This window comes from Thermobia domestica, chromosome 11, assembly GCF_964235325.1.
Source record: "Thermobia domestica chromosome 11, izTheDome1.hap1.1, whole genome shotgun sequence".
Lineage (NCBI taxonomy): Eukaryota > Metazoa > Arthropoda > Insecta > Zygentoma > Lepismatidae > Thermobia > Thermobia domestica.
Genome location: NC_137464.1, coordinates 244,030,260 through 244,057,756, shown reverse-complemented (window position 1 = coordinate 244,057,756; position 27,497 = coordinate 244,030,260). Strand labels below are relative to the sequence as shown.

The 27,497-nt window shown below is 35.6% G+C and overlaps 1 protein-coding gene across 1 annotated transcript in view; it reads right to left on the bottom strand.

Moving 5' to 3' along the window:
• Positions 1 to 27,497, bottom strand: part of LOC145664877 (salivary peroxidase/catechol oxidase-like) — a 227,966-nt gene that overhangs the window by 99,131 nt on the left and 101,338 nt on the right. Inside the window, exon 3 of the mRNA XM_081731923.1 lies at positions 23,617 to 23,743. Coding sequence (XP_081588049.1) covers positions 23,617 to 23,743 — 127 coding nt within the window. The remainder of the gene's footprint in view (positions 1 to 23,616; positions 23,744 to 27,497) is intronic.

Here is a 27,497-nt window from a genome sequence, read left to right as displayed (position 1 = left end):
AAACTCTGACGAACACCATACTCGAGTAAACTAGCCGAAAGAGATATAATATATATTAAAATGAATAAATTAAAATAAAACGGAAGACAAATAAATGAAACGCACTGTCCAGAGATATATAATTTCTTTCTTTCTTTATTTTATTTTTATTTATTTATTTATTTTTTTTTTTTTTTTGGTGGGGGAAGGAGGAGCAGAGTTTATGCTTAATGTTAGCATGTTGAAAGTCGTAATCCGTTATTCGTAACCTACTGGTCTGTAGCACGAAATCTCCATTAAGGAATGGAAAAACATAAAGCAAGACATGACCTAATATATTCATTTAAAAAAGAAAAGAAAAAGAGCATAAGAAAATGAGTAACAACCATTAGAGGTGAGGCCAATGAGGACAACTGAATAATTCTTTTTTGTATATTAAACTATTTACTGACATGCTCCTTCTGAATCTGGTATAGGATACAGTCAGAGCCGGATCTAGGATTTCTTGAAGCGCAGTGCACTAATAACTGCCACTACATTTGATTTAAATTTTTAAGTTTTTAAATACCTTTAGGCATCTGTGGTGTGAATGAGGAATCTTCCTTTGCTCAGTGAATCCTTTTCCTTCAACCTTCAGAAAATTGACTTAAACTATTGCTTTTGCAAAACTAAGCTTTCTTTTGAGCCTCAAACGGACACATGACAGCAGAAAGTTTCGGAAAATGTTGCTTTTTCACTGCTAGGTTCTCATTTTAGGTAGTGTATATTTATAGTGAAGGGGTATGCATGTGCTCCGGTGCATCCTCCCCCCTAAATCCGGCCCTGGATACAGTACATCCATTACATTTACAAAACGTGACGAGACGAGAAAAGGTTTCTGAGAATCGAAACAAGACTATAGGCGTTATTTCTCGTCTCATTTCGAGTTTGTGGGGAGCACTATACTGAAGCATCTTCATTATCATATAGGCGCCAACTTGTAATTTTCTCAATAGGTGCTCTCACTTCGGTACTTATGATATAAGGTGAGCTAGCTCGTGGCTAACGGTTAATATACGCGTCTTTGACCTGGGAGACTCGAGTTCGATTCCCGGCGGAAGCTTATGTGGTTCCGATTCCACGTTAAACTGTAGGTCCACGTCTCATATAGTCTCGCTGTTGAAAGGGGCAATAAACTGAAAAATCAAATCGACACTTACACTGAGAAAAAAATTGTAGATGGCGTACTTAAAAAGATAGGTTACATCCGTAATTCCTGTAGTTTTTGGACTTAACATACAGCAAACGTATAACTGAAAACGCGTGTTTTATAATACTTTCCGTATAAGTGTTCCATCTATACGCACTTTCCGTATGAAAAATATAGGCGATTAGGATCTCACATACAAATGGATGTATATAACATATAGCTGACGAAGGTAACATACATATATGTACGAAATATAGGGAAGACTGTTAGATGTCAGACATCTTGCAATGACATGATGTAACATCTAAGGGCAGTGCCTATGTAGCATACGGATAACGTATGATCCGTACTGATTTCTATACTAAGCAAGAGGGTACCGTATACTTGTACAATATACCGCTGTCCGGAGAACGGATTTTTCTCTGTGTACAAGGTAAATTATAACATCTCGTGTTTCTTTCTTTCTTTCTTTCTTTTTCCCTTCCAAATTGTGAGGCTACCTGAGAGGCGAGAAAGGCCACAAAGGAGGCACAGACGACCATGATTAACAAAACTTTGTATCGAATAAAATTAAAATTAAACACTGACATTCTTGTTTTGAGGAAATATACGGGGAAGTGATTTGTACGGAACTTTGGAGGAAACAAGAGGATATTACAATGCCAGTAGAAAATAAGAATGTGAAGGTAACGAGCAAGAGTAGTAAAGATGGGAAGAATCTCTTGAGCACTTGTAGGAAAGTAGATGGAACTGTGGCCTAGATGTTGAAGCAGAAAACTAAGTACGCATAGATGATGTTGGGTTTAATGTCTTTCGGGATGAGTTTGGAAAAGCTTTATTGGGAATTAGCAATAGTAAAACAACAATAATAAATAATCAGTCATTAAGAATATGGAAGAGAAAGACATGGAAGGATTCTCAGTCCCTGTAATGAAATATATATGAAAAAAGAGAGTGGCCAATGGATTTCCTAAAATCGAACCCAGAGAGGCATGAAGACTACTGAGCTATTAGTTTCATATCAAACTGTAAGCTTCGAATGCTAAACAGAAGGTTGTATCGGAGAACAAATGAAGACGTTGTAGAGGAAGAGTTCGGGTTTAGAAGAGGTTAAGAACACAAAATATGCAATTAGCTTATTAAGATTAATCGATGAAAGTTGGGTAGAAAAAGGGAAAACGTGTATGAAGTACTTATTGATCTAGAAAAGGATTTCGATCGGGTGAACTGAGAATTGTTAATGAGAGTTCCAAAGAAGGTCAAGTTGGAATGGAAAGATCGAAGACTCATAAGAAACTTATACTTGAACCAATACGTTAGAATAGGGGAAGAAATAAGAGAAGAGCTCAATTGGAGGAAGAGTTGGACAGATACTCGTCGACGTATTTAATATCTATGTAGAAGGGACAGTACAGAAGAGCCTACATAACGAAGATAATATTTCGTAGGAGATAAGACGAGTAGCAGTATACGTTTTGTAGATGATATTGGTGCTTGTTGAGAAATGTTAAAAGAAAATTAATAAAATGTTGGAAAACGTAAAGGGCTATGAAGGATATGAGATGAAAATATTCTGTTGTTTCGTTTCCTTATAAGCACACAAAATGCTACTCAAGATTTCGGAAAATTTCGTTCTAAAAGTAAGAAAAAACTTAAATGTTAATTTCCCTTAATTAAATAAATCTGACTTTCAAAGTAGTGAGTCAACTCAGGCTTGTATGTAATGTTTTCCTCGAGACAATACGATACAAGGTTCACCTGTCTCATTTCGTCTCGTAAATTTATGTACATTAATTTATATTCTCATTTTATTCTTTATTTCATCAGGGACGGATCCAGGACACACTTCTGGGGCGACGGTGGGTTGTAATACTGCTATTTGGAGCTACTTGTAAGAGGTCCAAACTCTGGGATGGATTTTATTTATTTATAAAATAAGAAAGTTTCCTCTTCTGGGGGGGGGGGGGGGCGATTGCCCTGCCTGGACCCGCCACTGTATTTCATCTAGAAGGTATCAGAATCCTTTCGCGTCACGAGCGGCTCTCAAATGGTCTGATACAGGCCTGTATCTAGGGGGCGTCTAAGGAGGCCGGACCCTCCTAAATTTTTGCTGCCCCCCTAAAATTTTCACGGTAGGCTTGCAAATAAACTACAATATGGTGATGAACTATAATATTGTTGGATCGGGCCTCCCCCTAACTTCAGCGCCCCCCTACACTTTTGGGCTGGCTACAAGCCTGGCCTGCACTTAAAACATGTTTACTTTTGCAGGATATTGTGTGATGACGAGCATCTTCAAACTTGATAAATGCCCTTCATTATCTTCGTACAATCACTTTATCGATTTACATGTAACAGTAAATTAATGTTCAAGATTTAAAACTTGGATCAACTAGGGTTTCCCACGAGATTCATAAGATTTCTCGTCTCGACTCGATTGCTGTCTCGAAAATTGCCATCTGTTTCCTCTCGTCTCGAATTTAAAAACAATATATTTCTCGTCCCGTTTTCGAGATAAGACGAGAAGTCTCTCTCGTGAGGACACTATGCAACAATTCCAAATGATTTTACCAAAATGAAATATTTTAGTTTAAGAACCCACAATTATGCCTGTTAGACTAAGGGAGACGGATCATCACATTAAGGCAATGAATGATGGAAGAATTGGTGGAATGAAATGTGCGAGGAAAGAGGAGTACTCCGAGAAAACCCACAGACACAATGTTGTCCACCACAAACTTAACCATCCCTCGTACCAAATGTAAATGCTCAACCAGTGAGCCGTCGTGCCCCCCCCCCCCCCAAAGATTTTCTCATTGTTAGAAGTGCGCCGTTTATACCGTACTCAAGCATTAATATGACTCCGCTTGAATTTCTTCGACGGAGTCAAAACGCTGCTCTTTCATCTGGAATTTAACACTAAGGAAGGAGTTGAAATCGAAAGGGGTTAGATCGGGTGAATAGAGTGAGTGGGAGAACAGTGATCATGTTGATTTTTGATCTGAAACTGATGTTCTCGTTGATCGTTGCTCAAAACACAAGAAAAAAAAACTCGTCTGCAATTAGTCTCATGTTTAGTTCATATGCTATACCTTGTGTGACAGTTCAATACTTACAACATTAAGGATTGTCTACCTTCCGGGATATAGTATACATGAACCTGCATCAGTTCCCGAAGGAGCAGGATGCTCATACTTTTAGAGATTATTCATTGAGTATGTACGAACTTACAAAGGGGGTAACAAAGCGACTTTTATTTACTTATCGACTGATACGAAAATAAAAAGAACGTACCTGTACTTTATATTTGCATGTGTAGTGCCCTTGTACTTTATCTATGACTATGTGTGTGTGTGTGGGCGGGATTTAAGGGTTAAGTTCCAAAGTTGGGCGTTCGTTTCCAGCAATTTTTTTAAAATTTACAGGAAAGATATGGATAATTTGATCGTTTGTGAGCGTGATAATATATAAAAGTCTCGAAAAATATATTTATTTGTTATATATAAGCGGCTATAAACATGGAACTATACGGCGAGCGGAGGGAACTACTTGGCGCAAGGTAACCGAACAGTTGCATTGTGGGAAAGAAACGAGCATTTATGTTATCAACATGGCGAATGTACAAGGGCAATGAACTAACAGTTTTAACATTTGTGAAGCAATACGTTGATAACGAGCAAAATCTTTAAAAGTTTGTGAAGAGCACGGATTAGTGAACCTAATAACAAATTGAAGAAAGTGTGCAAAGGAGATAACAGCGAAAAAACGTGGCGAAAGCGGACGCCCAACTTCGGAATAAATGCCGGATTTAACGCATATCGCATGTCTTGTGCACATCGATACTTCTTACTATTCCACTACGTAGAAAATTTATGGTATTTCATGTAGAAATGGTAATAGAACACAGAAGAAACGCAGATCAGGGGGTTCTCATGTACACTATTATCGTCTTCCGTCTTAAGGATCGCTTCACGCACTTTACAGAGTTGTACATGATGACGGTCCCACCGAATGTTTGTGATCTCCCATATACTCATAGCTGATGAAAGGTAAAAACAGGACTAACCAAAGATTGGGCGCAGCTAGTTGCAATGATCATGTACTAATCTGAGTAGCTAAATTACTACAAATAATTATCATGGACTCTTATTAATCACTTATTTATTCAGTTAATAAATTTGGACGTAATCTAAATACACTTACGAATAATGCTGTACTCTTATCTTAAAATCACAAGCAATCGTAACATGAATCTAACTTCTTGTTCTTGTTCTTGTTCCTCTCACAAAGGAAGAGGATGGAAGGTGTGGGAATGACCCATTTCACCTGCACAAATAAATAATTCTTCTTCACTTCACTTGTCTTGACTTTTCCACTAATTTTAGATTTACACTTACTTGCGTAGGGATTATGAGAGGACCCCCCTTTTATTATTATTATTTTAGGTTTTTTTTTTTTTTTTTTTGAAATAGAGTTTGTCAAAGACTGTGTTATTGGTATAAAAAGACAACTTTCTAGATGATCACCTAGAATTTTGATATAAATCTACTTTTTGATATAAATCTAATATAAATCTATAATCCCTACTTTTTGCTTTTTTCTTTTAATAGTAGTAAGATTTTTTTCTTTATAATTTTATATTATTTTTCTTAAGGTATTTTATGAGAATCTTATATACTTCTAATTTCTTACTTTCTAATATAGATTTGATATTATAAGGACCATAGGGTAAGTATATTGAAAATAGTTTGAACATGGTCTCTCTAAATTCCTTAAAAAGATTACATTCTAAAATAATGTGTTCAAGTGAGCCAGTCTCCAGCAAACACTGACATAATGGCGAATCCCGTTTCTTCATCATATAAAGTTTTTCTGGAGTTAAGGCAGTACCCAGTCGGAGTCTTGTTATTTGTATGATGTCTGTTCTATTCCATTCTTTTAGTTTTGGGATAAATGGCATATCATTAATAGATTTGATGGACCAATAATGTTTACCTGGGCCTAAACGATATGAGGTTTTTCTTCTTAGGTACAAGGTCTCAACATGACTTTTTACTAAATTGAAGAAGTTATGATATGGTAATTTTATATTGGAAGTTTTTCCATTATAGCAGGAATCCTTAGCAAGTTTATCGACTTCATTATGCAAAATGATGCCTGTATGACCCATTATCCAAATAAAAGTTACATAACCTTTGTTTTTATTAATTTTAGTAATGAGCGATTTCAAATTTAAGATTATCCAGGTAGTTTGTTTACACCATTTCGTGGATTCAAGACTTTTTAAAACACTCAGTGAGTCTGAACAAATACAAGCATTTTTTAATTTTTCTTTATATACTATTAATAATGCCTGTCTGATTGCGAAAGCCTCACCTTCAAAAATTGATGTATTAGACGGGAGCTTGTACTTTTGTGTAAAATCTTTCTGTGGTAAATATACAGCAGCGCCTACTGGAAGTCCTTTACTTTTGGAAGCATCAGTGAAGATAAATGTATATCCTGGTAGCTTATGTATATAGTTGAGCCATACCGAGTAAAATGCTGAAGGAATTGTAGATTTATATATGGTTGGAGGATATTTTGGAATAATAATTTTTGTTTGTTGAAGATTAGTGAAATAATTTACCGAAAAACATGGAAGTACTGGAAACTTTTGGATCGAAGATGCTAAATTATGAAATTTTCTGAATGCAAGTAAATCCAAGGTAGTTTTTAAAGGAAGATTTCATTTATTTTATTTTTCTTCGTTATTTTATTTGTTAACCTTGCGATTGCGGTGTCTAATTGCAATAGGCTTGTATTGATTATAGTTGTGGTATTCGCTAATCGAGAAAGTATAAATTTAGTTGCCATATTCTCTAAGATCAAATCTATTGGAATAGTATCAGATTCTTCTAAGAGTGCATTTCGAGGAGTATTTCTGGGCTGTTAAAAAATTATTCGTTGACAATCATATTGAATTTTTATCATAGACAAAACATTCTTATATGGACGTGGAGACATAAATATGCCTCCATACAATAACTTTGCTTCAACGCATAGTTTATAGATTTTTTGTAAAACTATAGGATTGGTTCCCCAATTTTTATAACTTAGACTTTTAATTACATTAATTACATAATTAATATCAACTTTAATATTATTGATGTGCGACGTCCAATGAAGTCTAGAGTCCAAATTAAGTCCTAAATATTTAATACTAGATTTTTGTTTTATTTCTAAATTAGCTATATTTATACTGATGTTTGGTATTTTTCTTTTCCTTGAAAATACAATGAGATTAGTTTTATTCCCATCTATGGTGAAACCATTGTTATCGCACCATCCTATAATATCCCTCATGACTAATTCTAATCTTTTCAAGTCTTTTTGAATATTAGATGTAGTTATGTAAAAAATGATGTCGTCTGCATAAGCAAAGACCTTAACATGTTTTTAATCAGATTAATTAACTCTAATATATAGATATTGAATAGTATGGGGCTAAGTTTACTACCCTGACTTACACCTTTAGATGTCTGTCTAGGAGCATTACAATATCTGCCTAATTTGATAGATATTTCTCTATTTATGAGTAAATTGTGTATAATACGTACAAATTTTGAATGAATTTTAATTTTATACATGTAATTAATTAAATTTTCTAATATTACATTATCATATGCTCCCTTAATATCTAAGCTTATGGCTATTACAGACTGTTTTTGTTGAAATGCTGTCCATACATCTATGATTAATGATCCTATTGCATCTAAAGTGGAATCTAACTTCTCATTGCAATTATCCAGTTTACAACAAGCACAGGTAAATCCATTTTATTCTCTTCTACTACTCCACGTACATGGCGTTAAGACACTAGTCATTTGTTGCCAACTCTGATATTCCCCACGATTCAATACCCAACACTGGCGAGCTTTGGAACGATTAAACCAATCAAATACTCTCCCTTGGCTTGAAATTTGCGCACTAAAAGACTGTTTCTCTATTCAGCAAGTTTCAGCTGCAGTTTTTAACTCTTCCTTCACGGCAGAACACGGTGTAACGAAACCATCGAAAACTAACAGATACACTCACAACAAAGGCAACTGGCAAATTATCAATCGAGATACATACCATAAGGTACTGGTCAGCTAACTTGAATTTGTACCGCTATTGCTTTCAGGGGAATATTAAAATTTTCGAAGATTTTGGGAAGAACATCGTAAGCAGTGCCGGACTGGCAAAGTTGAGGGCCCGTGGCGCGGGTCCTTAAAGGCTCCCATGTATTATATCTATATCTATATCTATCTATCTATCTATCTATCTATCTATCTATCTATATATATATATATATATATATATATATATATATATATATATATATATATATATATATATATATATATATAAACTTAACACGGGGTCGTTATGGACTAGAGGAGCCTTTGCTAACTACAAAGTTTTACTGGCTCACGAGGCCGTACCGATATAAGCAAAGGGGGCCCGAGAAGACTTCTTTCGGAAAGATAAACTTTGGCTTCCGCAACCTTTTTGGTAGGAAGACTCAAGAAAGTTTTTGGAATCCCAAAAATTCGACCAAAGTCTACAGTTCCTGCACCTTGAGATCCCTGAGGGGCCTCTCGCGCCCTTGGCAATCGCCAAGTAGCCAACGTAGCCAGTCGGGCACTGATCATAAGTGATACCTTGAATCCACTTTCTCTTTGAATTTTCCAACCGATTGTTGCTCTTAACTAACAGATTGTTCTCTCTTTTGTGACCAAAGTACTGACTTTTTAACCTTAATTTTTCTATTTTTGGTGGAAAAGTGTGCCGTAGGGTAGTGTTGCCTACAAGATGAGATATTCTCGAGTCTCAAGAGCAACGCTACTTCATCCAAGTCGTTAGCTCTCAAACATTGTTTTATAGTTGAACGATTCATAGTATAAAAAGTAAACATTGTCAAAGTGATTATATATGAGCATAATGAAGAAGCATTTATCAACGTTTAAACATAATGCAGGTCATTATTACATAATATACTCCAATATGGAACAAAGTTTAGTTATTATATCACATCTTTGGCGGGCTTCTCGTGATGCAGAAGGATTCTAGCAACTTCTGGATCAAATTAAGAGGAATTAAGGATCAAATTAAGAGGAATTAAGGATCAAATTAAGAGGAATTAAGGATCAAATTAAGAGGAATTAAGGATCAAATTAAGAAGAATTAAGGATCAAATTAAGAGGTCATACATTTTGTACACTCATGACCAAAATTACTGTCCCATGTGTATAAATATGTTGTAGGAATATAATTTGATAATGAATTCGTCCAGTATTTCTTATAATGTTAGTTATGTGTATAATCGGCAAAGACATGTATGTGGCAAATTTCATGTCAAAAGAGCAGTAAATAAGAACAATAAAACGAAAATAAAACTTTATTGTCTATTTAGCAACATTTTGTTTTACTCATTCTAATTTTCGTATTTATAATTCTTTTTTTTTTTTTTTATGAAATTTACCACAAATATACATTTCCCGATTATACACATAGTATCAGTATTAAAAGTACCCTGCAAAATCATTATCAAATTATATTCTTACAAGAAGACAGTTATAGATATGCGACAATCATTTTGGACATGACTGAATATGAATTTACAAAACGAAACGAGAAAACTTTCGATACGAGGCGACAAAGAACTTTTCGAGAGTCGAAAACAAACCAAACTTAAAAAAAAAAAAATCTTGTTTGGTGGTCATAACAGTAGGGGAAAGACAATCTTTGTCCTATGATTTGGATTTGGGAAACACACACTTCAACAAACTTTGTAAGCTTTCATTTAAAAAATGTTTATTTCCATCACAAGAGGAATTCCAGTACAATCGAATTGAAGTATTATTTTTATTGCAAGTTACCTTCACACTGGTGTTGCAAATTTCTGGAGCGTAAAAACACTTCACAGATAAACACACACACTGCTTGGACATTGTATTCTGCACGTGCGTTCGACACGGTACACGTACTTCTTTTTCTTATTATGATTACGCAAGTGGACTTATAAAATTATCCTAAAATTATCCTGTTTCTACGAACGTAAAGTACGTCCGTTACTCCAAACAATAAGCGAAACACAAATGCGCATAGCTTGGCATCGAATCAAGGACTCCTCACACCAGAGGTGAGGGCTCTACCATTCACTGTGCCTCCAAGTGAAATGTAAAGTGATACAATGTAATTAGTTTCTTTCACACTGTCAGTATTCATCTTTATTGAATTGAAATTTAAATGAAAATGAAATTTTTGAGTTGTACGCCCCACGGTTATGCCGGCTAGGCTAAAGGAGACGGTGATTATGAGAAATGAATGAAATGGCGGAATAAAGAAAGTGGGAGGAAACGGGATAACCCCGAGGAAACCCAGGCATACGGTGTTTGTCCACCACAAAGTTCACTTGGCGGGAGCAGGGTTTGAAACCAACACTCCATGCACCAGAGGTGAACGCTCTACCACTGAGCCACCGCAGCCCCTGATTAAAACTTTTTCATCTAAAATATGTAATTTTGTATACTTTTGAATTTATGTGAAGGGCCCCGTTCACCAAGCCACCTCTAAGTCAACTGTTAATATATGCCAATCACAGTGGCGGATCTACAAGGTACAAACTGGAGGTCCAGTCAGAACCCAGACTACGATAGGTAAACTCATGTCCAAAATGATTGTCAAATATCTATAACTGTCTTCTTGTAAGAATATAATTTGATAATGATTTTGCAGGGTACTTTTAATACTGATACTATGTATAGAATTGGGAAATGTATATTTGTGGTAAATTTCATAGGAAAAGAATTATAAATACGAAAATTAGAATGAGTTAATCATAATGTTGCTAAATGGACAACAAAGTTTTATTTTCGTTTTATTGTTCTTACTTACTGCTTTTTTGATATGAAATTTTCCACACACATGTCTTTGCCGATTATACACATACTAACATTATTAAAAAAAATTCCGGGTGAGTTCTTTATCAAATTATATTCCTACAACAAATATTTATAGACATGCGTCAATAATTTTGGACATAAGTGTACATCATGAGTTTATAATAAGCTTTCAAAAATATATAAATAATACCTAAAATTATTTTTCACACTCAAAAAACTGGGGGCATCTATATAACTAGATCCGCCACTGGTCAACCCTTTGAAAACATTTCTTTAAAGGGAACATTCATTAAATCAATAAATATCGCTGATACACACTTTCTCGCCAACATGTGTAATTGCTTATTAATGAAATTGAGGACAAGTAAAGCCATTAAGAAGTGAGCATAAAAACGGAAAATCATAATTTAAAATGTAGTAGTAAGGTAGGAAGTACGTGTAACAGACACTCTAGTGCAAAGTCATTGACAAAATGTTGTAAGAAACGAAGTAAACAGAAGCAAAAAAGTATAAAACGGAACAAGGAAGAACAAGTTGAACAAAAAGAATAAACAATGTGAACAAATGTTTAACATTCCTTCTTGTTTTTCTAATTTCCTTTCTTTACCTAACCCACTAAAGAACAAACAAATATATATTTTGTTTTCTATAAGGCTAAAACAAATTCTTTGCAAATGCCTTAAAGCAAAGTAGCTTTGAAATAATATTGTTGACTGGATTAATGTTTACATTTTTCTGCTTTCTTTTACATGAAAAAAAAATTAAATTAAACCAATTTGCTTTCCTTTTCATTTACCTTTCACACACTTTGTGAATATTTTACTTAATTGTCAACACTCGAGTGCACTTGCTTCTATTATAACAATGTGTCATTTGTCATAATAGAAATTAAATGCATTAATATCTCTTTATCAGATATTACACACCTTCACATTTTGTTGTGCAACTTTTCTGCACGGGTTACTTTGTATTAACAATTATCAAATGCTACAAACATGAAACACTATTTCCACTCACTTACCTATTACTTTTATTTTTATAACATCTATATACCTATAATGCTAAACAAGAAAGTTCTGTCGCCTTTTATGAAGGCCTGTGTTCAATTGGCCCTCACACTGTGAGTTGAACGTGATTGGAGATAAGACGAAGGTCAGTTGTTGGTGTGGGTATATCCAACATATTACCTGGTTGTGGTAGTTTAGTTATACCGTGAACTTTCGTAAGGACAGAGTGAACATGGGACCTCCACAGAGCGTCATAAGGGCGTGTATGCTGTACGAGTTCAAACTGGGGTCAAACGCCACTGCAGCGGGGCGGAAGATATGTCAAGCCTTTGGTGAGAGTGTCGTGACTACGCGGACAATACAGCAGTGGTTTTAAAAGTTTTAGGACGGTGACGAAACATTCAAAGACGCACCACGTACACATGTACAAAATAAAGCACTTCAGGCAGCAATTGAAGCGAAAACTGGATAGATATGTGAGAAACTGGGACCAGAATTCAGTATGAGTGGAGAAAACATTCGGCAGCATTTTCATCAACTTGGGAAGTACTACAAGTTGGGTCGATGGGTCACACATGATTTGACTCCGCGCCAGGAAGGCTACGCGAGCAGACACCTGTGTTTCTTTGCTGTCTCTCCTGAGGAAGGAGCCATTTCTGGACAGGTTGTTGACACGATGAGAAGTGGGTTCTGAACTAAGCTGCACGGTGCCGCCATCATTGGTTAACATCCCATGAATCGGTTCCAAAACAACTGAAACCAGCACTGCACCAGAATAATGCCTTCCTGTGTGTTTGGTGGACTGCTCGCGGCATCGTGCATCGCGAACTGCTACCAGCTGGTCAGAGCATCAAATGCAACTGTGTACTGTCAGTAGTTGAGCCATGTTCAAGAAAGCTCTACACTCTGGATCCAGCACTTCTGAATCGCAAAGGAGTCCTCCTGTTACAGGACAACGCTTAGTCTCACGTGGCTAGGATGATCCGGAACACCATTCTACGCCTTGGATGGGAAACACTATTGCATCCACAATACTCCCCGAACATTGCGCCGTCCGATTATCACCTGTTCCATTCTTGGAAAATCACCTTAAAGGACGCCAGTTCAAATCCCTAGTAAAGGTGCAAAATGCATTCGATACCTTCTTCGCTTCGCAGCCCATCAAGTTCTACCGCGATGGAATCCATGGCCTTCCAGAACGTTGGCAAAAGGTCGTCGATGCTGATGAGGACAATTTTTGATCTTCCAGGTACGTCTTAGGTAACATATCGATGTTCGAATGTGGTTGGTGAAAAAAAGACAGAACTTTTTTGGTTACCTTGATATGTTAATCCTAAGTTCGTTATTTCAGAATTTCTGGAACTAATTAGAACGTAGTTTACTCACTCAAATGTTCAATAATATCACTGAAGATAAAATATATTTAAACTGATGTATTTTTAGACGATTTTCTGCATTTACTTTTTTTTCTCACAAAATTCCTTCTTTATAATTGAGAATATATCCACTATTAATGGCTTCTTTACGTATTATATCAGAACTGTCTAGAAAAACATGTTTATTCATGTCTGGTCACAAAACTTAACAAGTCAAATGTTCAGGCTTGGCCATGAAGAAAAATACCATACGATACGACTGTTGTCCGTATCAACGAATACCTATTTATAAATGTTATCGTTATGTTTTCTTCACTATTAGGTTAGATTACTAGTGTGTTTGAGGATAGAACTTGCCTCTTAAAATTCCAAAATATCAGTATGTCATAAATATGAAACGAAAGAAAAAAATCTAATCGTTCATCATAATTCAGGAACGAAATGAGGAGTTAGGGTTAATTTGTTGTGGTACCTGGTACTATTGAACCTTTAAAAGTCTTCCTGTTTTAAGGTGAAATGGCACAAAACAATAGACGAATAAAAAGCTCATCCAAGCTACAATGAAATTCGTTAAGGAAAGTTCTTCCTTTCTCCAATCAAGTGTAAACTTTCCAGTCTTGAGAAAACATTAGTCGCAAAACAATGCACATTTTACTGCCAGTTGTTATTTCGTAGAGCTATAACATAACTTCATGCTTGTAACAATAGTTTGATAACAATCAAAGCATTTTAGCGTTACATATTAAAGGCTTAACAATTTTACAGTTTGTATTTGACACAACACAACAGAAATGACTAGGATTAGGAATTAGATTTCTGGCCTTTCGACATCTATGGCTATGCTAACCCGTCACATATGAGCGATGACGTCACACACTATCAGGGATCACACTATCCGAGGAAAGAGAAGGAAGGAAGCGCCCTGGATCTTGTATGTAGGTACCAGCCCGGTATTTGCCTGGTGTGAATGAAGAAAACCTCATTCAGGTTGTCTGGCCTCAAAAAGGTTTTAACACTTTTTCGACCGAGTGCCCCCACCGGAAATCGAACCCAGGACTGCTCGCACCGAAGGCGAGAGCTACCACGGAAATGAATCTGTAAGCTTCATCAAACATGGTCAAGAAATCGGTCAGAAACGTTGAAGATTCTGTGACCAGGTCTTCTGTTAAATGAGTACCATCGTCCTGGCTAAGGGGTAGGTCGTGGGTGGCTCAAGTTCAATTCCCGGCGGGCGCTCATGTGATTTGGTTGTCATGTTAAGCTGTAGATTTACGTCTCACATAACCTTGCCGCTAAAAGGGACTCTAAACTATAATAATAATAATAATAATAATAATAATAATAATAATAATAATAATAATAATAATAATAATAATAATAATAATAATAATAATAATGAAACAGCACCAGTAGAGAATTACACATTTTAGAATATAAGTGAATTTCGCAACGTATTAAAATAGAAATTAATCTGGTACTTGAATTTCTTGTTTTTTTAAATTGTGGCAAGTTGAAAACAGGGAAGGGATAGAACTTCTCTTATGTAGGGCTAGCTACATGATTGATTTAGTGTTTTGTACAGGGCCCGGCAAAGAAAACCCTCCCGTATTTGGAGAAGGCACTGTGTGAGTTATGGTGAGGATACGGCGGCGGGGGGGTATCAATCGATAACGTTATACGTGCCATTTTCAGTAGTGGCGCGGTGAGTATCGTGCGTTTGTTGTATATTCGAGGAGTATATTCGTAATGGTGATTCTGTGATGACTATTCGGTTGGCATTTCGCATTTGGTTCGGACTTGGCCGATATGATTTTGTTCCGGGTAGTAAAACTATTCAAGTTTGGCTATCAAACTTCAGAGCAACAGGTTCTGCACTGACACAGAAAAAAAAATCGCCTAGCTGACCTGTTTAGGTGCTGAACGCTTTGGAGATTCCTGGATGGACGCTCTCACATGCGCCACATTATCCGGCGATTTTTTTTTTCTTAGTGGAGAATCTCCAAAGTCTAAAATCTCCAATGCAGAAATACGCTGTTAAAAATACTTTCTTAAATCAGAGAAACCGTTTCTTATTTGTGCACCGAGAATGTCTTTTCTTAGAAACAAGAGTTTGAAACTCTCATTAATGAGAAATAAAGAAAAGTAGATGAGGTTTCATAAAGCGAAACGAGAGAATATACTGTTACTTTCCTTATGAATGAGAATTGTCAAATCTCATTTCTAAGAAAATATTGTCTCGATGCACAGATAAGAAACAGATTCTCAAATTTTAGAAATTATTTTAACAGTGTACAAGTGCAGTCGCAATACATACACACTTTAATGCACGCGTGCACATAATACGTAATATAAAACATCAATTATTCACACAAAATCCTTATTAACTAGTTCAAACAAATCATAGTACTATAGCATTTACTTTAAATACTCACTGTATTATGTGAGTAAGCAAGTTACTGTATCTTGGTATATACTTCCCAGAACTGGGACACATTTCGAAGATCCACGGAACAACTTGTCACCTTGCCCCTCGCTGTGGGCGGGCATGCCCAGAACTACGTCCCATATTCTTATCCATCTAACTGAATGATAGAAGTCCCTCCTGGCTGAACGGTTAGGGCTTTATCTTTGGGTTCAGAGAAACACTGATTCAAGTCTTTGTGTGAATGTAATGTCGTTCGCATCATTCGTTAAATTGTAATGTCTACATTTTACATAGCATCAACCAATGTTAAACAAACAAGAAAAAAACTAGCTATTGTTAATGGAAGACATAAATTAAAAAAAAAAAACGTGTATTATTAATAGTTCCCGGTGGCTCAGTGGTCGAGCGCTCACCTCTAATCTATGAGGTCTCTTGATTGATCCCAGCTCCCAACAAGTGGTCTTTGTGTTGGACAAACACCGTGTGTGTGAGTTTTCTCGGGACGCTCCCATTTTCCACCCATTTTTTTCATTCCACCATTATCATCCGTCTCATCATCATTGTCTCTGTAAGCCTCGAAGCATAATTGTGAGACGTTAAGCTCAAAAATACATAAATTCTTTAGAAGTTATTTATTATTGACAGATGTCAGCTTCTCCTGCAAACGACGCCCTTCAATAATGTAGTAAATCCTCTAAACAGAGAGATTGCGAAAGAATATTTTATTCTGGAAATTTAGAATTACATACAGGGCGTTTCATAATACTTTGTGAACAGATTCCTCACATAAAAACAAGAAAACAGTTCATATTGACCTGTGCTCAAACGTGGGTAGGTTCGGAGTTATTGGGTGCCGAAAATGTGAAATAAGTGAACCTTAAAAGTTCATAGCTCCACTACTATGGGACCTATCGTAGACGAGTCAAGACATCACTGAGGAACTGGTAGATATGTGAACTATCCAAATATCCATGTTTAAAAATGCTCTAGTACTTGCACACCAATTTTCAGAGAGGTAGGTGGAGAGTGATCAAGTACTCCCAAACAGCCTTTCCAAAAATGATTGTGCAAATACCGAAGGTTCTGAACAGAGCCGTAACTAGGGGGAGGGGGGCGAGTGGGGCGGTTGCTCCAAGTGCTGATAGCAAGGGGGCGCCGAACGAGCAAGAAGAAGGAAAAAGTGTTGGAAAAGAGTGAACCCTAAAAGTATTGGCGCCCTATTAAATCAATGTTGTTTGTTTGCAAATAGATTTGTTAAAAATTTTCTTGCTCGCAATCCAAACGTTTCAGTAAGAGTCACAACAAGTTTTTACTTATTACTTAAAAAAGTTATCGTATATGATTTTTTAATGACAATTTGATATACATTTATACATGCTGCCAAGTAATGACTTACTCTGTACGCAGGAGCGTTTTCAAAATCAGAAACGGTCAAAGTCTGAAATACGTATTTGGAGTTTTGATGATGATCAGGTTGGTTAGTTAATCACGCTTTTCTAGGGAATTGAATTAATTACAACGGTAAGAATGAAGGTATGAAAATGAGGGGAGTGAAGAGACACACGCGAGCTGCTGTTTGCGCGAGAATATTAAAAAATAAAAATAAACAAGGGAAATAATAACATTTTCAAACTTGAAGCAGTTGTAGAATAGAGGCTTAACGGGTCAGAACTTAACCCAACGAATTTCGTCTTTTCCAAAGACTGATCTCTACCAGCGATTTTTGAAATTCCATTAACATATGAAATACTTCCAATTTGAAGGAATTTATTGGAGTCATTTCTCCATCAACTACGTGTATCGCCAGGATTTTTTTATGCATATGTATCTTTACGTGTGTGATATTTTTATCTATCTACATACATATAAAAGATATACAATTTTCATTCGTTAAGTAATAAAGTAGTTACTATAAATTCAAACGTATGTAGTTGCCAAACTATCTTGAATTTTAAGTACAAACATTATACATTTTCTTCACTTCCATCCATCAATATTTAGAAATTCGCAAAGAAGGCTCCTTCTGAACTTCCGTTACATTTCACTTTTTTAAAAAAATGCACATAGTTTCTAGTGCATTGAAATTTCGTTTCCTATCGATAGTAGGAAACGTAAATAGTTGTAAATTTTCATGACTGTTCTCCAAGTGGATTTGTATACAACCAAAGGCAGTTTTGTCGAGTTTAACAAAAAGCCCAAAATTAGTCTGTTGATCGCTTTTGGTTGTTGCAATAGTCTGTCCAAGCAGCTTGCAGCATAGCACAACAACAAAATCTGCTTCTCTTATTTGTAAAAATAAATAAATAAAAACTTAGTAAGGTGAGTGTAGGAGGGCGCCGAATTCTACTTCGCCCCAGGTGCCGAAATCTCTAGCTACGGCTCTGATTCTGAAAGATAGATATTTGGACAGTTCACATAGTTCCTAAGTGATATCTTGACCGGGCTACGATCGGTCCTATAGTAATAGAACTATGGACCTTTGAAGATCATTTTTTTAACGTTTTCGGCACCGTATAACTAGGAAACTATACACTTCCGACCACAGGTCAATATGAACTTTTTTTTTTTCTTATTTTGTTGTGAGGAATCTGTTTGTAAAATATTGAGTCAAATTTTCGTAACACCCCTGTATAAGAAAAAAGTTGCATTATAACTAGTGCACATGTCTATCTGTGTGTGACGAAGAGCAAGATACAAACAAAGAAAAGAAAGAAAAAATGGCTGATTTGTGTTTTTTTTTTTTTCACACAGTCTGTCATTTGAAGTTCTTTGGTAGGCAAATCTGTATGCAAGCATAACCAATAACACAATTATTCGTTGCGCAGCTGGGACACACACAAAGCAACAATAGCAAAATAATATAATGAAAGAATAGCCAATGCTGTGGGAATCATATTATTGCTTAGAAAAAAGCACATAAGAATAACTGAGTTGACAACGTAGTTTTATAACTCATCTGAGTTTAGTTTATAGCTGTAATCTGTCTGGAAATCTGTGCCGATCATTACGCAATCATTTAATTTAAGACATTTACTTCGAGACCTTCTCCAACTGGGAAATATTTCGTCGTAACTTCACAAGGCTATGTACACATACGAGACATGTAATCAAGCTATATGTATCCCTGTACGTCTTTACTACATATATATATATATATCGTATCTGCTGGCCGAAAGTAAAAAAAAAAAAACAAAGTAACAGTTACTGTACGCCATGTTCCATATTATATTGTAGAAGGTCTTACGATAGGAAAAAAAATGCATTAAGTTGATTATTATTAGGAATTCTTGCAAAGAACTTCTCATGTATTTTCTCAACGTAACGTAACATTAAATGACATTAGTGGTATAGTTGTAATGATGGTCAAATTACGGTCTTAGTAATGTTATTGTTATTATTACTGTTATTATTTTTTACTTGTATACCAGTTTATTTTGTGGTCAGTCATACATCGCAGTATCCTTGGTCCATTTTTTAGAAAAACAATAACTTTTATTACCACAAAATGGATGTCCTGCTATCTGCCTAAGATAGGGTTGCCAACCGAACAGTATTTTACCACCTAAGCAGCATTTTTGTTATGCTCAACTACATATTTCACGGTTTAAAATACAATTATTCTTCACCTATTTTGAGGATTATGAGCGGGTGCTTTTAATTTTATTTTTCACAGCTGGCAACTCTAGTCTAAGAATGAGAAGAATCATTCTGGTAGCAAGGGGTGAAATATTTTTGGTACCCAAAAGAAAAAAAAATTAAAACAGTCCCTATCTAAAGATTTCGACGAGTAAAATCTTTACTGTAAAATCTTGACTGCTGTAAAATATCGTCTTTCACAAATTTTAGTAAATGTTTTATTTCAAGTACGCACTGCATTTACGTCAGTAGTGCTAAGTGATCTGTAAAAGCAGCGGTTGGAATGTCAAAAGCATTTCCGGACACGAAGAAGCGCTCTTTGCTAACGACAGCAGTGTTGCACATGAGACGAGAACTAGATTTTCAAATTGGAGACGACACGGGAAACTTTTTTCTTTTTTTCTTTTTCCTTCTTTCTTTCTTTCTTTTCTTTTCTTTTTCTTTTTTTCTTTTCTTTTCTTTTTTTTTTTGCTTGTTCCTTCACTGCGTACATGTTGCTTGCTATTTGTAACAGCACCAATATGTGTTAATTTCTTCCGTAGTTTGGTGTTCTCTGAATGGATTTATGAATCAAATGGTTAAATGACCCAAAGTTGAAGGAAATGAATTAACGTTTAAGATGGATAGAGAAATACTGCATTATTTTTGATTTATCTATTTATGTATTACGAAGTAATGATACAATGACAAGTGCATCTTACTCCACTTCCTAAGCTGTAGATTTCAACCCCGACGATAATTTAACACCAATTATGCATTAGTAATAACTGCTTCTGATTCTTTAAAATCACGTAAATTAGTTAAAAATATTATGCATCTTTCTTAGCAGTAGTGGCAATATGGCGATATCTTTCGGTGAGATTCTAACGGCTTTATAGACGAATGTGACAGACATTTGACAAATCTTTTTGGCAACCCTGTTAGGCTAATTAGTTACTTTAGAGAGTCCTTTTATTTCTGGAGAATAACAACAAACTCGTTGCCTTAATAATAGAGCTCAGAATGCAACGTACCATGTAAAATTTCACAAAGATTGAATTGAAAGCAATAGAAATAAGTTATGGTCATACAAGCACAGTTGCAGTAGAAGTGGAATATTCTTAAATGAAACCATCAAATAACGTTAATTTTGTCAGAGTGGAACATTCCAACGTAAGGTAGTCCACGGTTCACCAAGGCCCATTTTCAACCCTCTAAGATTATCTTTTTCTTACTGTATAATCAGCAACGTTATATTTTCCTATGTTGTTCTAATTATGATAAAGTGAGAAATGAACTTTGAAATTGGGTCTTCGCGTTAGAAGTGCAATTAGCTAAAATTAACGTTACATTCCAACAGTGTTTGGAAATTCATCATCACTTGGCTGCGAAAAAAAAAAAAAAAAAAAACGGGAATAGTATGCAATGCACTTAGTAAAATCTTCTTAACATGTGTCTGGTATTTGTGCTCTTGTGTGTTTGTGCAGTTCAACATGAATGTTCTTCGTAAAAACGAAATGTATAAATCCACAATTCTTGTACATAATAATAATAATAATAATAATAATAATAATAATAATAATAATAATAATAATAATAATAATAATAATAATAATAATAATAATAATAATAAATTGATTCGAAACTCTCGTTCTCAGAGCACATCTCCTCAATAGTTAAGAAGTCAATGCGTATGCTGGGTCTTCTTTACCGATTCACTGAACTACGTACTGTGGCATCATTAACAACATTCTATAAAACTCCAATAGCACCCAAGATCGAATACTGCTCTCCCATATGGGCAATGGCCGCACCTACACATCTCTCTAGATTTGAGTCTGTTCTCAATTTCTTTATTGCAATAGTACGTTTTCGTGTTCCCGCACTTCGAATATTACCTAAGGAGGAAATTTTGCGATATCTTAATATCCAGACGCCGGAAGTACGCAGAAATAACTCTGATTTGAAGTTTCTTCATAAGATTGTAAATGGGAACCTAAGATCAGAAACCTTAATTCAACAACTATCCTTACATGCCCCTTCCCGCAAAACCCGGAATACCCACCTATTCCATCTTGCACGCCCTAGGTTGACAATTATACAGAGGTCTCTTTCTCACCGAGTACCCAACTATTATAATAATCTAACTAGTGAGGTGGACGTTTTTTCGAGCTACCAGGTGTTTAAAAGAGCAATAAAACGCGTGCTGGCCAAATAATATTACTTGTGCACACTTTGTTAATAGTGTTGATATTACTGTTGTTATTTATTTTTTTAAAATTCTTTTTCTTTTTTTCCCCCGCTTGTTGATATTTCCCTGTGTAAAATGGCACAATTATGCTGTATCTGGGAATTTGTTCAATAAATAAATAAATAAATAAATAAATAAATAATAATAATAATAATAATAATAATAATAATAATAATAATAATAATAATAATAATAATAATAATAATAATAATAATAATAATAGGTAATGAAGAAATTTCTGTAGGAGGTAGAATGATTAGATGGATACAGTTTGGAGATGATACGGCGATTCTTACGGAATCTGAAAAGAAAATCAAGAGGATCCTAGAAAACTGGAGGAAAGGCTGTGAAGATATAGGATGAAAAGAAACGTTAGAAAGACAAAAACCACGGTGAACGAAATGGTGAGTATCAAATAAAGAAGTAGGAAGGGAGAAAATAGAACAGGCGACTAGTCTTCGGCACCTGGATAGTATTATTAGTTCTGACATAAAATGCGAACGTGAAATAAAAGCATGGAAGATAATAGGGAAAAGAAACATTTATGAGGTTTATTTTGTAAATCCTAGAATAAAGAGTTGAGAAAAATACTCATAAAATCCTTCGTGTGGAGTAGCTGTATGTGGGGAGAAACGTGGACATTACGCACAAGCGATGAAAACAGACAAAGAACCTTCAAAATATGAGTGTAGAGAATAACTGAGAGAATTAGCTGGGTCGAACAGAAAACAAATGAGGTGTTATAAATGGTGGGGGAGAAAATAGGCATTTCAGATATAATGAAAAGAGGAAGGGCTGATTGGGACATTGGCTGAGAAGGAACTCAGTTATCATGAGAGACGTGCTACAAGGTATGGTGGAAGGAAAGAGAGGGAGAAGGCGAAGGACGCTACAATCGAAAGACAATATCAATATAGATACGTAAAGACGAAGAGGTTAACTAAGGACCGTGGAGCATGCAAGTTTCTCAGTTGCGGTAAGTGACCGGACAATAATGGCAGAATACCTATGATGATAATCATTAATTTAGACTGATGATGATGATGATGATGAAACTTACCTTAAACAGGGGAAAGGTGGTTCAAGTATATCTTTCACATATTTTCATAAATCTTATTCTTTCCATGAGAAGAACAGGCATTTCAGCTAATATACAGTATAAAGGCTATAAAAAGTAAAGTGTGCCTACTATTTGGGATAGGCTATGTGAATATGTAGTCCAAGGTATACAAATATGTTTAAAAGCGATTGTTGCTGAACAAAATGCTCTGGATGTGCAAGCACGACCGTCAATGATGGGAATATGTGACGTGCTGATGTCATGATTCGTGTAAACGTGTGTATTTCTTTAGAAATTTTGGCCGTGGAATTGAGTATCGGTATCGAACTCAGAGTACCATTGTTACGAGGATTCTCAAGTGCAATCAGTGCTTATAATCGATAGTCCGCACTGCCAATGGACAATTTTGTGCTGTCAGAATGTGTTAATGTCACCCAAGTGAAAGAATGACGACGTAGAGACAATGCGTGTGTGTCCGATACAGTACCATGTGGGAAGACGCGTTTCCGGGTTGTAACCCCCCCTCCCTTAAGCAACATACCATGGAAAATAAACATTAACCTTATACAATGCATACAAAAGTCCTGAAACAATATGAACTTGGAAGATTGATCTGCCACTCCTTAGTAAGCTCTGAGTACGCCACTGGCACGATAGGTGCCAGTCCAGAATGTCATCTTCCGTATCGCTTTACCACGCCGAAAAGTATGTGGAAATCTACACACCCATCATCTTGTGTTTATTAGCGAGCATCTTCAATAATAAATAAATAAATAGCTACTCACTGTTCGGAAAGCTTTTCTGAAGCCCGTAAGGCAGCGTATCCAAATCTCGCAAGCTCTTTGGCCTCGTCACTTTGGCGGTTGAAGGCAGCGACGTAACTGGCTGGGCTGTTCCTCTGAAGCCACATACCTGGAAAAGTCAACAATAAGTGTAAGGCTTGTCATCTTATTAACTTCTAGTCATTGATATCACATTAGTAGATTCTTACATGCTTAAACTACACATTATACATTTACTATATGTGTGGCGATCAATTCTGAATGATGGCTGATTGGACATTCATCCGACATTGGGGATAACACCTGTATGGAAATCCAATGAACAACCAGTGTTGTTAGGATAGGATAAAGTCACACAAATGAAACCATGACGTTGAGTTGATTTTGAGTTTAAAGTCCCTTTCAACAGTGAGGCTATATGAGACGGGACCTACTAATTAACGTGAAATCCGAACCACATGAGCTCCCGCCGGGAATCGAACCGGGTCTCCCACGCCAAAGGCGCGTACGCTAACCGCTTAGCCACGAAAGAGCTCTAAAAATATGACGAAATGGAGATACTGGCGTCTTTCTATTCACATCAATCGTTATCTATTACAACTGTAATTTAAAAAAAAAGAGAGAAAACATCTGTTTGTTAGGTGAATGATCACACAAAAATCTACATTCCAAATCGAGTTTAGTTTCAGCGTGATTGGTCATCGCGTGTGAAAGTTCTTATTGTAACCAATTTTTGAAAATTAGATATCCGAATGAAAGAAGGGTAACAAATTTCACTATTAGTAAATGATTGCTTTTGAACCACTGGATGTAGAAGTATAAAAGATATGAGATTTTACTTCCTACAGAACGGGGATACGTCATTTGCTTGCACGAATTCAATATGGCTGGAGCATATGATTAATTTGAATCGTTGAATGTACAGACACAAAATTTCGTGCATGGACATTTTTGATACACAAAATGCAAAGTATCTCATTCTCTTGCACGAATTCAATATGACTGAAACAGAAGCAGGATATGTTTCTTTTCATTCATTGGGTGTACACGGACAACATTTGGTGTATAGAGATTTTCTTATCTCATTCACTTGCACGAATTAAATATGACTGAAACAGAAGCAGGACATGTTTCTTTTCATTCATTGGGTGTACACGGACAACATTTGGTGTATAGAGATTTTCTTATCTCATTCACTTGCACGAATTAAATATGACTGAAATAGAAGTAGGACATGTTCCTTTTCATTCATTGGATGTACACGGACATTTGGTGTATAGAGATTTTCTTATCTCATTCGCTTGCACGAATTAAATATGACTGAAACAGAAGTAGGACATGTTTCCTTTGATTCATTGGGTGTACACGGACATTTGGTGTATAGAGATTTTCTTATCTCATTCACTTGCACGAATTCAATATGACTGAAACAGAAGTAGGACATGTTTCTTTTCATTCATTGGGTGTACACGGACAACATTTGGTGTATAGAGATTTTCTTATCTCATTCACTTGCACGAATTAAATATGACTGAAACAGAAGCAGGACATGTTTCTTTTCATTCATTGGGTGTACACGGACAACATTTGGTGTATAGAGATTTTCTTATCTCATTCACTTGCACGAATTAAATGTGACTGAAATAGAAGTAGGACATGTTTCTTTTCATTCATTGGATGTACACGGACATTTGGTGTATAGAGATTTTCTTATCTCATTCGCTTGCACGAATTAAATATGACTGAAACAGAAGTAGGACATGTTCGTTTGATTCATTGGGTGTACACGGACATTTGGTGTATAGAGATTTTCTTATCTCATTCACTTGCACGAATTCAATATGACTGAAACAGAAGTAGGACATGTTTCCTTTGATTCATTGGGTGTACACGGACAATATTTGGTGTATAGAGATTTTCTTATCTCATTCACTTGCACGAATTAAATATGACTGAAACAGAAGTAGGACATGTTTCTTTTCATTCATTGGATGTACACGGACATTTGGTGTATAGAGATTTTCTTATCTCATTCACTTGCACGAATTCAATATGACTGAAACAGAAGTAGGACATGTTTCTTTTCATTCATTGGGTGTACACGGACAACATTTGGTATATAGAGATTTTCTTATCTCATTCACTTGCACGAATTAAATATGACTGAAACAGAAGTAGGACATGTTTCTTTTCATTCATTAGGTGTACACGGACAACATTTGGTGTATAGAGATTTTCTTATCTCATTCACTTGCACGAATTCAATATGACTGAAACAGAAGTAGGACATGTTCCTTTTCATTCATTGGATGTACACGGACATTTGGTGTATAGAGATTTTCTTATCTCATTCACTTGCACGAATTCAATATGACTGAAACAGAAGTAGGACATGTTTCTTTTCATTCATTAGGTGTACACGGACAACATTTGGTATATAGAGATTTTCTTATCTCATTCACTTGCACGAATTAAATATGACTGAAACGGAAGTAGGGCATGTTCCTTTTCATTCATTGGATGTACACGGACATTTGGTGTATAGAGATTTTCTTATCTCATTCACTTGCACGAATTCAATATGACTGAAACAGAAGTAGGACATGTTTCTTTTCATTCATTGGGTGTACACGGACAACATTTGGTGTATAGAGATTTTCTTATCTCATTCACTTGCACGAATTAAATATGACTGAAACGGAAGTAGGACATGTTCCTTTTCATTCATTGGGTGTACACGGACAACATTTGATGTATGGCGACATTTTTTGCTCATTCATTTCACAAATTGAATATAGCTTAAGCAGGAGGAGGACATGATTCATTTGAATCACGGGTAGCTGTACGAGTAAAATATTTGGTGTATGGAGATTTCTTTATACATAGAATCACCGTTAGCTCAATTGCGTGATATCACATCAGTAAAAATTTAAATTTTTATCGATAAAAGTTAAAGAAATAAAGCTTTCCTAATATTGTAATGCTCACTTACATGAATTAGGGTATTAGGTAAATGTTCTTCCCTTGGCTTGCAGCAAAAAAAAAAAAAAAAAAAACTAATCCGACTTACTTTAATAGACCTATACTTGCACTGCACAGAATACACACATATATCTCATTCACTTGCATGAATTCAGTAAGAAGAATGACACAGGAGAAGGACTAAGAATGCGTTTGTAAACTGCATTATAAAGAAAAACCTTAGTAGATTGAAATAATTTTTCGTATCATGAAAGGACATCATTTGGTGGGGAAGATTTTAATTATATTAATATAATTTGAATTGTTGCTCTAAAACGGTTCAAAAAAAAGTTTAACATTTGGGGTGATCTTTGGTTCAAAGACTATAAAATACACATGTATAATTTATTTGCACGAATTCAATGTAAAGGACACGAAGAGAGGAGAAATGGGGAACAAGAGATGCAAATATTGTCCAGTTAGCAAGGCTGAATCATTTGCAAGCTACACAATAGTAGGAACATCAAATTGTTAATAAATCTATTTTTTATAATAAAAAGAAAGAGAATAGTACAGTATTAGTCCCGAAATTCGAACGCTCCGAAACACAAATAACTTGAAAACATAATGAAAAATTAGAGCAAATTTTGCTCCAGAATCTGAATGCCTAGGATGATATATATGTGTGTTTGTTCGTACATTTCCCCAATGCTCGAGCCACCGGTACGCGGTATCGTTCTTTTGTTGTTGTTGTTGGAAGTTGTACTGAAAGCATCCCATATGACTTTTTCAAGTAATGTTATGCTTTCGTTGCCTGTTTTACTTTATGTTACTTTAAATATAATACCTAAAATAATTGTACCTTTAATACTTTATCTTAAAATCCAGTGTATTTACTATTTAAAATCATTTTGAAACTTCAA